The 15,223-nt window shown below is 40.8% G+C and overlaps 1 protein-coding gene across 1 annotated transcript in view; it reads left to right on the top strand.

Annotated features, from left to right (window-relative positions):
- LOC126442637 (bone morphogenetic protein 1-like) overlaps positions 1-14,067 on the top strand; it is a gene marked incomplete at its 3' end in the record, with an annotated part of 87,705 nt that extends 73,638 nt beyond the window's left edge. The window contains exon 5 of the mRNA XM_050090721.1: positions 13,898-14,067. Coding sequence (XP_049946678.1) covers positions 13,898-14,067 — 170 coding nt within the window. The remainder of the gene's footprint in view (positions 1-13,897) is intronic.
- Between the last annotated feature and the right edge of the window lie 1,156 nt (positions 14,068-15,223).

Raw genomic sequence — 15,223 nt, 5'->3', positions numbered from 1 at the left:
ATCTGTAAAATGTGTCACGAATATACGTAATAGTACAGCAGTAATCAATTAAAACGTCGTGCCTGATGCCGCAGTTTTACTGTGTGAGCAGCGAAAACGTAGTGAGAGGTACACTGTTTTCCTTTCGTCATTTCGTGGGGATTTTCGTACACGTTTGAAATTGTGTGTAAAATTTGTTGCAAATCGGTAAGCGATCCCGTACTAGACATTGCGTATAGTACCACAGTATACATTGTACAGGGGATGGGCATAGTAATGTCAACACTTTACCTAGTTGGGCGATGGTTTATTAATAAGGGTTGGACCCCCATTTGCCCATAATAGAGATGTGATTCTTCTTGAAGTTCTGTCATATAATGATTGCATGGTCTCTAGTGGAATGTTGTGCCGCTCTTCTATTATAACCTCTTGTAACACCTGTAGTGACGAGGGGGGCGGAAATCTGCTCCATAGTCTGCTCTCCAATACCGCTCACAAGGGTTCCATAATGTTCAAGTCCGGGGACTGTGCTTCCCAGGGAAGACGCTGCAGTTCTGTTGCATGCTCCGCGATTGTACTGTCCTGGCTGTGTGAATGCGTGTGTTGTTGTCCCGAAATATGGCATCATTGTTGAGGAACAACCTTTGAATCACGGGATACGACTTATCACCTAAAATGTTCACATAATCGTTGGCTGTAACACGGAGTTTGTTTGGGAACAGCAGAATGGAATGATATGGCAGCTCACAACATCACACTTCCACCTCCACGTTTAGCCGTTAGAATTAAGGAATCTGGATTGTAGACTTCTTTTGGTGTTCTCCAGATGTAAACCCGGTCGAGGATTTATGCTCCTGACACCATGTTTTACTCTCCTGGTCCAGTGAGTTATTAATAATAAATGTAAAAATCATGCACGATGCATCTCAGTGTCTACGACCTCATATGTCCTGAAATGGGTCGCGAATAGAATTAGAGATAAATGATTAGTAAATTAAAACTTAATGCCTGATGCGGAAATGGAAACTTTTTTGCTTTCGTCATTACGTGTGAGGGATCAGCGGGAATAACTTTCGTATGTGCAAGGCTCTTTCCATGTCGCCAACAACTCTCGTTCCCAAGCAATGGATGAATATAATCTGTGTATCTGCGCTTTGCGACCTACACTTATTTTTCCCTCGCCTTTGATGGGTATAGGTGGCTCTTACACTCACAGCGATTCTTTCCAGACAGTTAATGATACACTATGTGATGAAAAGTATCAGGACACCTGTGTGAAGACGACTTGCATGTTCGTGGCGCCCTCCATCGGTAATGTTGGAGTTCAATATTGTGTTGGTCCACCCTTAGCCTTGTTGACAGCTTCCATTCTCGCAGGCATACGTTCAGTCACGTGCTGGAAGGTTTCTCGGGGAATGGCAGCCCATTCTTCACGGGGTGCTGCAATGAGAAGAGGTATCGATGTCGGTCGGTGAGGTCTGGCACGATGTCGGCGTTGCAAAACAGCCCAAAGGTGTTCTATAGGACTCTGTGCAGGCCAGTCAATTACAGGGGTGTTATTGTCGTGTAACCACTCCGCTACAGGCCGTGCATTATGAACAGGTGCTCGATCATGTTGAAAGTTGCAATCGCCATCCCCTAATTTCTCTTCAACAGTGCGAAGCCAGAAGGGGCTTAAAAAAATCAATGTAGGCTTCTGCTGTGATAGTGTCACGCAATACAAGAAGGGGAGCAAGCCCCCTCCGTGGAAAACACGTCCACACCATCGTCTACGAATTTTACTGTTGGCACTACACACGCTGGCACATGACGTTCACTGGCCATTCGCCATACCCTGCCACATTGTGTACCGTGATTTGTTACTCCACACAACGTTTTCCATTTCTCAATCGTCGGATGTTCACGCTCTTTACACTAAGGGAGGCGTCGTATGGCATTTACCGGCGTGATGTGTGGCTTATGAGTAGCCGCTAGATCATGAGATCCAAGTTTTCTCATCTCCCGCTTAACTGTCATAGTACGTGCAGTGGATCCCGATGCAGTTTGGAATTTCTGTTGATGGCCTGGATAGATGTCTGCCTATTACTCATTAAAACCCTCTTCGACTGTCGGCGGTCTCTGTCAGTCAACTGACGAGGTCGGCCTGTTTGCTTTTGTGCTGTACGTGTCCCTTCACGTTTGCACTTGACTATCACATCAGGAAAAAGTGGACCTAGGGATGTTTAGGAGTGTGGAAATCTCAGGTACAGACGTATGACACAAGTGACACCCAATCACCTGACCACGTTCAAGGTCCGTGAGTCATGCGGAGCGCCCCATTTTTGCTCTGTCACGATCTGAAACGAGTACTGAGGTCGCTGATATGGAGTACCTGGCAGTAGGCGGCAGCACAACGCACCTAATATGAAAAAAGTGTGTTTTGTGGGTTGTCCGGATACTTTTGATGATCTAATGTATGTGTACCAAGTTTGGTTGAAATTGGTCCAGTGGTTCCGGAGAAGATGGGGAAAATGCACATACATACACATGTAGATAAATTTTTATAATATGTATGAATATCTTTCTTGTGACATGATTTTGCTGGAATACGGTGTCCCTAGCTACGGTAAAGTTACGAGTGAAAATTCCATAATAAGTCGTCTGGTAGTTTTAGAGATTAGAGTTCAGGTAGATAGACGGACAGGAAGGTCTTAGTAAAACTTGAAATCGCAATTTTTTTTCGTGATCTGATGATGAACTAAAGTCTATACGGTGCCCAAAACTTTGCTGAAACGACTTAGGAAAATCACATGGAAATTTGTCTAGTAGTTTTGTAGATTAGTGTGTTCAGAAACAAACAGATAGACACTACGGTTTTATAGATTTTTTAGTGGTATACAGGGTGAGTTATGTAAAACCGTAACACCCCATTTATAGCGGCTAGACAAGTCGAAGCGCGGTTTTCGGCAAATGTGAGAGCGTCGAGGAGAAAGTATTTAGTTTGGTCAATGTTTATAGCTTTGGTATCAACGGAGAATTAGAAGCAAGTACTTCTCTTTAAATATAACTAGATTCGGCATTTCCTGTCAGAAAGGTCACAGCTCATAAGAACTGACTGGAATTCCTCGAGGAGAACGGAAGCGATATCTGGCGTTTCCCAAATCACGATGTTCTTAGCGTATATAAACGAGTTAGCAGACTTTCTCAGCAACCGTCTTAGGTTACTTGCAAATGATAGTGCCACTTACTGTCTAGTAAAATCATCAGAAGATCAAAACTGACTTAAAAATGATATAGGCAAGATATCTATATGGTGCTAAATGTGGCAGTTGGCTCCAAAAAATAAAAGGCGTGATGTGGCCCAAGCGAGAATGAAAAGTAATCTACTAATCACAAAAATTTAAAGGCCATCAGTTCAGCTAAATACCTGGGAATTACGTCTACTAACAACTTAAATCGAAAGTATCATGCAGACAGTGCTGTGAGGAAATCGAACGAAAGATTGCGTTTTACTGGCAGAACACTTAGAAGATTGAAAACAATCCAATAAAGAAGCTACCTGTAGAGGAAAGGTGCCTAATATGAGACACACTTTTGTAAACCCATTTGAAAGACCTAAAAGTAAGTGCAATTGTATTTTTATGATGGTAATAATATCTTGCGTTATTTAATTTTTTCATAGAATTATCGTATTTGCAATCATAAACAATCTTTCAGTAATTAAATCTTCACAAACATGGCATTTCGTAGAAATGAGATCAAGGTTTGCTAATCTGAGACAGTAACAGGATTTTGCTTTAATTATTTTATTACAGAATAATGACATATGAATATACAATTTTTAAATGTTCAATCATTTCTGTTATCCTTCACTCATTTCACACTACTTAGGTTTATATTTACGACATCTGGGGCAAACAAAATTGTCTTCTGTGACACGGCAATCTTCATGAGCCCAGCGATAACATTTCATGCACTGTGCCCATTTCTCCCCGTCTTTGTCTTCACGAAAGCGCCCAGTACAGAACAGACACTCCGCATCATCATCAATGCTGTCTAAATCCCCACTGTCATCAACATTCTTCTGCTTTAGGTCTACGATTTGAAGATTTTCCACTCTTCTCCTCAAATAACTTTCTGGCTGCTTTCTTAGCTCCAACCTCTGATTTCTTCTGTTTAGATTCTTGAAATTGCTTCACATACGGAGTCGACGTTATATTTGACTATCTCCAGGTGGTTTTGCGATGTGTGGGAGAGGTCTGATGTCTGCCGGGCTGACAGCTTGACCATCACCATCAGTAGTTTCATTTTCGGTTTTGGCATCTCTTTCTTGAAGAGCGGCAGCATAGCGATGAATTGAAAATTCATGTTCTGCGAAGATGTTAGTGTTGCATGGGATGAGACCTGTTTTTCTGAAGGCATTCACAGATGCTTCCATTGCTGCTGCTCGGTTGTAAGTTGCCCCAAATAACCTGGCTGTTAATAATGGCGTGATAACATGACCTGGATTACTTGCCAACCACGTTACTATCTCTTGGGCATAGTAGGTTTTCAAAGGCCCCATAAATCCGACGTCAAGTGGCTGCATTTTATGCGTTGAGTGAGATGGAAAACATACAATATGAACATTGTTTTCGCGTGCTTTGTCAAACACATCGAGATTCTTTGTGTGGGAATAATGACCATCAAGAATCAAAATGTCAGGTCCATTTGAAGATGGCTCGACATGACTCACAAAATGATCAAACCACTGAGTAAAAATGAGTGTGCATGCAGCCACTTGGATGACAAGCTGATATTGATCCTGCAGGTGCACCGTCCATCAATTCCTGCTTGATATTCTTCCTTGGGAAGACTATTAGTGGTGGAACGTAAGTGCCAGCTGCATTCATACACGTTACAACTGTGGTGAGATTTCCCCTTTCTGCTGAAGTCAAGGCAGCAACTTGTCTCTTCCCTTTCCTAGTAATAAACTTGCTGTGTTTGCGCTGCAGTTTCGTCAACATTGAAGACTCGATGCTGGTTATGGTTGACTTCAGATAGCACAGATTCGTAAATATCAAAAAATCTCCCCACATTTTCTGGAGTTAAAGCTTTCACTCTTTCTGCTGCAAGACCCTGAGGAGTCTCCATTGATAAAATGGGATGTCTGTTAAGGAAAACTCGGAACCATTTCTTTCCTGCTGAAGCCTTTTCTGAATTGAAGGGATTCTTCAGCCTATTTCTGACAGCTAACAGGAAGGCCATGCTTCGTATGTCCTTACATTTAAGAGCATAAAATCGCTCTTCCATTGCAAGGCAGTATTTCACTTGCCAACATTTTACTACAATAAATGATAAAATATTGTTATGTCGTGATAGTATTGCGTACATTACATATAACAAATCGTGAGAGAACGACTCCCCCCAATATGCGATAGATATCGTAATATGCGAAACTGTGGCGTATTTGGATCCCCATACTCTCGCATATTAGGAATTTCGCCATGTTACACAAAGAATCACGCACTTGCTAACAACGTTCGTTGGAAAATGAACCTAAATGTCAATTATTGTAGGTAATAGCGTCACAAATAACATCAATAAAAGAGTGCAGTAATATCCACTCACCACTAAGCTGAAATATTGTCTTAACACAGATGTCGCAAAAACTCCAAACACAAGAAATTTTGTATCAACCTCTAGGTACTGTGTCCGGCTCAACTAAGGCATCGTACTCGCTGTGTCGCCGTCTGGCACGCAGTAGACGTGTTTAAGAAACTCTCCGCCAGAGTGCAACCCCTAACATGAGCACAGTTGGGGTGTCTCATATTAGGGAACTATCGCATAGTAGGCACCTTTCCTCTACTACGCTTGTGCGTGCCCAGGGTACTACTGTGCGATATGGAATCCTTACCAGACGGGACTGACGGGGGACATCGAAAAAGTTCAGAGAAGGGCAGCTCGTTTCGTAGTACAGGGGAGGGAGTGTCACGGGCATGATGAGTGGGCTCGGGTGGCAGTCATGAAAGCAAAGGTAATTTCGTCACGAGAAATTTCAGTCATCGACTCTCTGCAACGAACGCGAAAATATATTTTTGACTCACACCTACATTTGAAGAGACGGCCGTCGTAATAAAATAAGAGAAATCAGGTCTTGCTCGCAAATATTTAAGTGTTTGTTTTTTCCGCGCGCCGCTAGACGGTGGAACGGTGGAGGAATAGTCTGTAGGCCGTTCGATCTACTCCCTAGCAGAGTAGTCACGTAGATCTAAATGTGGATTTAGAGGTTCTAGCAAGGAATAGAACCGTACAATAAATATCCGAAGGAAACTGACTCGATTACCAAAACGAACTGATTTTAAAAAGGCACTTAGAAAGTACCGATTGAGTAACGTATTCCGCACAGTAAAGAATTTATTGGCTTGCGCAGAGTAGAGGTATGGTAGAAATTGTGTAAGGTCCGTTTAAAAATGTTTGCGATTACATCGAATAAATGCCTGAAATGGGAATGCATACTTTATTCGAATCGTCGTGTAGCGTGTTATAACTGGTGTGCTTACTCTGTGTTATTGTTTGAAAAAACTTTATACGAACTGATTGGGCAATGCAGCTCACAATACCAATAAAGAAATACAGTAACTGCAAATTACATTCAGCCCCTTAGGCACTGAATCACCTGGCTCTGTTCAAAACTCAATAACTTTTGTCTCTGCGCACATAACAAATAAACTGAACTGACATACCTCTAAAGCAGCAACGGAGTAACGCGATATATTCTGATCCCTCATAAAAAATTATAAATATGGTAGCTACAGGTTCAGCAGTGTGCAGTACTGGCCATAAAACCTTGAAATGCACATGAAATTCTTTTGGTTGCTAAATGAAAACATTTAAGGAATATCCAACTTCTTTAAAAAAACATATGACCTACCCAGGTGGTACTGATTGTGGTGAATGAATAACACAGTTTTTTTTAGCAAAATTATATTGGAAGTTAAGTTTGTCTTTTCAAAAACATCTGATTACTTAAGTTACATTACTCACAACTGATTCGCAAACAATGAGATTTGAACAGCAAGTATCATCTAACGTCACTAATCCTATATAAATGCAAATTACATATAGCTCTGTTAATAAATCTTAACGACATTACGAAAGTGAAATATCTAACTAGCCTTCTTATAAAATGTTAACTTATACATTCTGGGGTTATTCAACAACTATAAATTATCAGCCAACTCATCTATACTAACGTGCTGGCAAAAACAAATATCACAATTATTTAAAATCTTTACCTTACGTGCATGAAAACTTTTGCTTCCATGTTCAACAACACTGACATACCTACATCAATCTAACACTTGGTGGCTTCACATAGCACACCACAGAAACTGCCTGCTCCATCGTCTTTTCTCACAGACAGCTGCCTACAAATGTGTGCCAAGCGCTCTCTTACTCCAACACCACAGTCTAAGACCAGAAGCGGTATCTTTGGCTCTGCGGTCGTGCACAGTCGGCTATCTGATTTATAAAGCCTACAAGAGACATACCTCGTTTTCAGTATCAGAGTTTCAATTTGGTTGCCATTAACAGCTTTTCATATTCGGGTGCCACATACAAGTGTGCGCCACAGTAGACTCCTTTCAAATTTGTAAATAATAATAACAACACATTGTCATTCCACGTTACACTTCGACTTACTCTTAAACCTCTGCAATGTGTGATACTTAGATTTTAGCCTCTTTCTGAGCTTACTATCTCACTCATTATACAGGTAAATTGACCAAAACATCGTTGACATGGCCTTGATCCATCATGATGATATGCATAGAATTTCAGCATGAAATAACGTGTAAAAATTGTGCTGTGATAGGTTGTGAGGCGTGAGTGGATATTGTAGCAACAACCTTTTACTATGTGAAATAAAATCTTTGCAAAAACGTACTCTGCACTGGGTATAAGCTGAAGGAGGTTACTCTGTTTCCGATAGACTGACCTTGTATTTACAAGGATGGAGGCTCCAATCTTCATCTGGTCCTCCTGATTTAGATTTTCCATGGTTTCTTTACTTTACTTCAGGCAAAACAGGCGATAGTTCCCATTTTGTCCAGTTCTTGTCACACTACACCTGTAGGTATATACGGTAAATGTCTGAACTATCAATTGTGTTATTGTTATTATTGTTAAATTGCAACCTGACCAGTCTCCTAAAAATGATCCACGCATTACTGAACGTGATGGTATTACTACTAATGCGTAGCACATATCTACCAACACTTGGGAGAGGTCACCAACTGCATCTTCCTGCGTGAAAGACTGAGTGATTTGTAATGTTTCCTTTGGCATGGCACTGGAAGTCTTCTCTTGAATAGACGGTAACTTGAAAACCATTTACTGTGATTGTATACTAGTATGGCATCAGTATAGCTGGAATTATAAAACCGCACAGTTTCATTTTTCCTCCTCTCTTATACTCTCATGCTCATGAATTAAGGATAATCCTGATAAATGGTGAAACAACACTCTGGTGGGCGTTTTCGGGTCTACATTACCTCGCGGTATGACCATACGGTGCATTTGACCTCCGGTCGTCGCACGGTGGCTCTGGCAGCAGTCCACATACACAGAGGTGTGTTGGAGCATGTCAGAGTACGGTGCAGCGAGTAAGTGTGCAGACGTTTTCAACCGTGCTACTGCTCACTGTGAGTTGAGAATGACTCAAAGAACACATATAGATGACGTTATGAGGGACAGAATACTAGGGCGACTGGAGGCTGGTCAAACACAGCAGGTCGTAGCACGCGCCCCCCGTGTGCCACAAAATGTGAACTCAAGATTATGGCAGCGATTCCAGCAGACAGAAAACGTGTCTAGGCGCTACAGTACGGGACGTCCACAGTGCATAACACCACAAGAAGACCGATATCTCACGATCAGTGCCTGCAGACGGCCACGGAATACTGCAGGTAGCCTCGCTCGGGACCTTACCAGAGCCACTGGAACAGTTGTCTCCAGACATACAGTCTACAGACGACTGAGCAGACACGATGTATTCGCCCGGAGACCTGCAAGGGGCAGTCCACTGACCCCTGGTCACAGGAGAGCCCGTAAAGTCAGGTGTCAAGAAAACAGTTCACGGTCATTGGAACAGTGGTCCTAGGTTATGTTGACCGACGAGTCCAGGTATAGTCTAAACAGCGATTCTCGGCGGCTTTTCATCTGGCGTGAACCAGGAACCAGATACCAACCCCTTAATGTCCTTGAAAGGAGAGCCCGTAAAGTCAGGTGTCAAGAACACAGTTCTCGGTCATTGGAACAGTGGTCCTAGGTTATGTTGACCGACGAGTCCAGGTATAGTCTAAACAGCGATTCTCGGCGGCTTTTCATCTGGCGTGAACCAGGAACCAGATACCAACCCCTTAATGTCCTTGAAAGGAGAGCCCGTAAAGTCAGGTGTCAAGAACACAGTTCTCGGTCATTGGAACAGTGGTCCTAGGTTATGTTGACCGACGAGTCCAGGTATAGTCTAAACAGCGATTCTCGGCGGCTTTTCATCTGGCGTGAACCAGGAACCAGATACCAACCCCTTAATGTCCTTGAAAGGAGAGCCCGTAAAGTCAGGTGTCAAGAACACAGTGCTCGGTCATTGGAACAGTGGTCCTAGGTTATGTTGACCGACGAGTCCAGGTATAGTCTAAACAGCGATTCTCGGCGGCTTTTCATCTGGCGTGAACCAGGAACCAGATACCAACCCCTTAATGTCCTTGAAAGGAGAGCCCGTAAAGTCAGGTGTCAAGAACACAGTTCTCGGTCATTGGAACAGTGGTCCTAGGTTATGTTGACCGACGAGTCCAGGTATAGTCTAAACAGCGATTCTCGGCGGCTTTTCATCTGGCGTGAACCAGGAACCAGATACCAACCCCTTAATGTCCTTGAAAGGGACCTGTATGGAGGTCGTGGTTTGATGGTGTGGGGTGGGAGTATGATTGATGCACGTGCACCCCTGCATGTCTTTGGCAGAGGAACTGTAACAGGTCTGGTGTATCGAGACGTCATTTTGCACCAGTATGTCCGCCTTATCAGGGTGCAATGGGTCCCACCTTTCTCCTGATGGGTGATAACGCACAGACCCACAGAACTGTTATCGAAACGGAAGATATCAGGCGAATGGAGTGGCCTGCCTGTTTTCCAGACCAAAACCCCATCGAGCACGTCTTAGATGCTCTCGGTCGACGTCCTTGCACATCTTCAAACCGCTCGAACACTTCAGGAACTCCGAGAGGCACTGCTCGACCACCTGATCCAGAGTATGCCAACTCGTGTACGTGTGCATGGTGATCATACCCCATATTGATGTCGGGGTAAATGCGCAGGAAACAGGGGCGTTCGGTAGCACATGTGTATCGGAACGGTTTTCTCAACATATCACCAATACCATGGACTTACAGATTTGTGTAGTGTGTGTTCCCTACGTGACTATGCTATTAGCGCCAGTTTTGTGTAGTGCCACGTTGTGTGGCACCACATTCTGTAATTGTCCTTAATTTGTGGGCATGAGTGTATTTAAAGCGATGCCAAAAGTCGTACTTAGGTGTCCATGTCCCTTGGAACATCCATTCCAGTCCGTACCATTGCTCCTGGGTGAAATACACAAGTATATTATTTTTCTGTTTTTAGTGTGAAACAAGTTTAATTTTCGTGACAGCTGCCGTTCCACAGTTAGTTACGTAGAGCAGTGCCTTGTTTGCCTTGCTCCAGTCGACGCCTCGCTGTGTGGCGTAACTCGCGCGCCGTTACTGCTGCAGCGTTCACGTCTCGTTGGTTTCACTGTTTAGCCTGCCACAATATCACGTGCTCCCATGGCACGCTGTGTTGGAGGCGCTTGTAATTTCCAGATGTACCAATTCTCGACGCCTCTGAGCTCCGTGATTCACACACTGCCGCTCTCTAGCGGAATTAGCCTCAGATCTTACAATTGTTTATAACACTTGGCTTCATATTCATATTAAGTGACCTTGAACAAGACATGTAACTGACTGGATCCCAAACTCGTAGTCCTCTTAAAGGATCACAGGAAAACATTATTTTATCCTGCTTAAGATTAGAACATTGTTCTAATGGCTAAAAGAAACAAAACATTTGTAACAGGAAATAAGAACAATACATTCCAAAAGATAGTGGTCTTAATTGTATCCACTGGCAGTGTCCTCGATCACAACATAAAACAGTCGATGACGAAGAAAAGAAATAAAAAAAACTACAACGATGAACCACGAAGGAATTATCCGAGTGGGACGGAAATGGTGGATGCAATGTAAATGTACAGGCAAATAAGTGACTACAATTCCAGAAAAATAGGATGATTTATTCAAGAGAAAGAACTTCAAAAACTAATCGAGTCAATAAGGAATTGGTGTACATGTGGGTCTTATGAAACTAGGTATTTGTCCTGGCACTGACTGACAGAGTTGTTGGACGTCATTTTGAGGATATCATACCAAATTCTGTCCAATCAGCACGTTACATGGTAAAAATCCCCATGTAGTTGGAGGGCCGTGCCCTTAATGGCCCAAACGTTGTTAGTTGGGGAGAGATCCAGCGACCTTAGCAGCCAATGTAAGGTTTGGTAAGCACATCAACGAAAGGGGTCCTGCTATGACATAAAATGATGTCCCAGACCAATTCTGATTGTCGAGTCATATGGACGCTGTCTGGAGTGTATTCCAGGCGTGCATTCACTGGTCATTAGGGCTCAGTTTGGAGAGGGACTCATCACTGAAGACAGTTATAGTCCATTCAATGAGATTCCAGAGTGAATGTGCCCAAAGCCACTGCAAATGGGCTTGTTTGTGTACAAAGGTCATGCTAGTAGGCATAAGTGGTGCTGTGAGCTCAGCCCTCTTTCTGTCAGCCACCTATTAGTGGTCTTTGTGGTTACTGAGGCAGCAGGTGCACATTGGATCAATGACAATGTTAAATCTGGGGCTAAGACGAGTGCTCAGTCCTCTTGCTCTGTCAGCTCTCTAGGCCGACTGCTTGCTTTTTGATGCCATGTTCTCTCGTGGCTCACCCATTTCTGCCAACATCATCGAATAGTGATATCACTCCTATTCAAATGTCAAATGATTCACCAATTACTCCAAGCAGGTTCTTTGAGCCCAGCCATACGTCCTCTCCCAAATGCTTACATCTCACGTATATTGTCCACACATCTGTCGGCAAGGCATAATTACTGTCCAACTGAGTACACAAAATGAAATTCGTGAAGATCTTGTACCTTGGTATTAATAACTCCCCTGTTTGTTATGCTTGCCCACAGCACAATTAATCTACACTGCAGTGTCACATTTCCATCCACCAGCCGCCAAAGTTTACTATTTTGTATCTTTCATCAATGCATGCATGAATATAAATTTGTAAGCTATTTGCATAGCTCCCTTATGGTGTGTCACCTCTTTTATTTGTCTTACAGTGAACAACAGTGGACAATAAGTACTTTGCATTTATATTTTAATCTGTACTTTCATTCAGTGTGTTATTTTTATTGTAATTGTTTTGTCTTACAATGCAATCCATTCTAATGATTATTGTTATTATTATTATTATTATTATTATTATTATTATTACTATTATTATTTCAGTGATAAGATCAATAGGGCATGGGTGACATAGTTTAAAATTTGCTTATATATTTTTTTCTAGAAGTTGTCCCCATAATTTTAATTCCTTTCTATGACATCTAATGGACATACAAAATATGCAAAATATTGCAAGAATTTACTAGAATAACTGAATATGCTAGTGACTAACTTAATGTGAAGTTGTCATGAAAACTACATTCTCATTGTTACACTGTTTGCAATACTTTACTAAAACGCCCTGCCTTCTCTTATTACAGTTATTCAACCAGTTCTGACATTTATTATTGTATCTTTCATAATTTATGCTTCCCATTGTATTTACTTAAACATATTTCATTACTCACTATGTTGTGAACGCTTATATTAGGGAAAATCTGTTGTTACATGTGAAAAGCAGTTCATTTTTTGACAGATGTAGAGCAACTAATTATTTTAAACCAGTCTCTACCAGCAGTAAACATTGAAACTGTTCAAATTGTTTCATATTTTTCTACTGAAAAGATCAGCTAATGAAACAACAACTCAATTTGCTTGAGTGCTGTGAAGGAATTTGTTTGTGTGTGATAGTTTTTCTACATAGAGACAGGTAAATTACCCAGCTCTTCACATAGATATAAATGGAAGAAGTACTGTAAGGCAACCAAGGAAATCATTTGCTTTGATGAGTATGGGCTCAAGTGAATTAGATATGTACAGTGTTTACTGCACCTGCAGACAGAACATACTGAAGTTTAATATATCTCTAGATGAATTCCTTTTGCCTCTAGTTTTCAGTTTCTGATGTTATTTGGTTTCTGTCATGCAACTTTGGGAAAATAAGTTACTTCTCAAATACTCTATTTCACTAATTCTTTTAATTTCTTTGCAAAATTTTAGTAACCTTTATGTAATTACCAACAGTTAGTGTAATCTCAAGACTCTTAAAGGGAGATACTCGGTGTTTATTAACTGAGACACATTACATTTTCATTCACTGCCTCTCATTCTCTTTCTGGCGAGTTTGAAATTGACTTCAAACAAATTGGCATTTGCTGTGCTAGTAGTTTCAGTCTGTCAGAGCTCAATATTTACATCTCTAATTTAATGTTACATATGTCCTCCATCTGTCAATTCAGTCAACTCATTTTTGCATCTACACTGCCTTAATATTACATTTCCAGTTGTTTTAGTTATATTTTTATAGTTCAAATAATATATATTTCTACAACACCTTCAATGTCAGAAAGTGTTCCCATTATGTTTATATTTGTGTTGTTTGATGAAAGCTTGTAGAATATATGGAAAATGTTTAATAAACAAGTGCTGTATACTGACAGGTTTCAAATATCTAGAAATTGAAGCTGGTGAGTATGATGGCCATCTAACACTTCCTGTTTCTTCATTACCTGTGGGTGAAGATTGTTTGTCTCTGACATACAGTATACCACATGGTCCCCTGATGGTGAGGCTCAGTGACCAATTAATTAATCCACAGTTTACCTTCAAGGTATGTCAATGAACTCATTTCTTGCGTAAGGCAGGTCTCTTTTGTACTGTATTTATTTTATTTGAGTGAATCATTTTAGTTTGTAGATTAGAGAATCATATTTTATAATACTAGAATCTGCTATAAGTCTTGTAATGGTAGAGAAATAGTGAAACATAATTAACTTGACTACTTCTTCTTGCATCCTTCATATTCGTGGTTCTGATATTGAACATGGACTTTTCCATCTCCTTTCATAGCTACCAACAAAATAATGTCCTCATATTTCTTAAAACAACCTGACTGGTTGGAATTACCCACTTTCTTATAACTCAAGCTTATAATTAGCTTCTCTCCTTTGTGAAAATTGGGGAATGTAACTACTTGAATATAGTCATAACTTGCAATGATGTGCCCTATACATGATCAAAGTACACTTATAAGCCTCAAGAAATAATAATCACTTTGCAGAGGAATTAGTTTTGTACACTACAAGAATCATCATCATCATCACATCGAAATTATTAAATTTCTAAACACTTAACAAAGAGAATGTGGATGTCTTTTGTTGTTAGCTATGGAAATCTCTCTGAAGAACAATTATTATTATTTATATTAAACATTTGGGTTTCCTACATTAACCTAAATTATTAATTAAATTCTTAGATTTGAACTTCATTTTTAAATATAACCTATTTTCAGAGGAAAATTTCTTTTATAGAAGTGGTCTGTGTAGAAACTTGTTCCAGTTAATAATACACTTTGAGTAGATACCACTACCTAAGAATAAAATTTACTATGCCCTGCACTAAGTACTGAACATAAGTATGTTAGTCTCCCTTAAGCAACCAATTAATAAAAGTCCAAGTGATTAAACACCTATGTGAAATGCTGTGTCAAGTGTTATTATGGGGCACCTCATACTTCATGTATTCTTATGAATATGGCAACACTTTTAAAGCATATTCCAAAGTCTAAAACTTTAGACAAGAAATTAAATGTAATACCAAAGCAAAATAGGCTTATTTATTAAAATTATAGTTTTCTCCAATGACCTCCAGCACTGATCTCACTCTGTATGTTTTCTTTGTGTTTTGTGAATTTATTTTTCATATTTGCTGCCTTCCTTTGGCCTATTCTTACAGATTTCTCCTACGTATTCTTCCTGTGTGATTTC

The sequence above is a fragment of the Schistocerca serialis genome, unplaced genomic scaffold (genome assembly GCF_023864345.2).
Source record: "Schistocerca serialis cubense isolate TAMUIC-IGC-003099 unplaced genomic scaffold, iqSchSeri2.2 HiC_scaffold_1396, whole genome shotgun sequence".
NCBI lineage: Eukaryota > Metazoa > Arthropoda > Insecta > Orthoptera > Acrididae > Schistocerca > Schistocerca serialis.
Note: the sequence above shows the minus strand (reverse complement) of the source record. Positions and strands in the feature narration are given on the sequence as shown.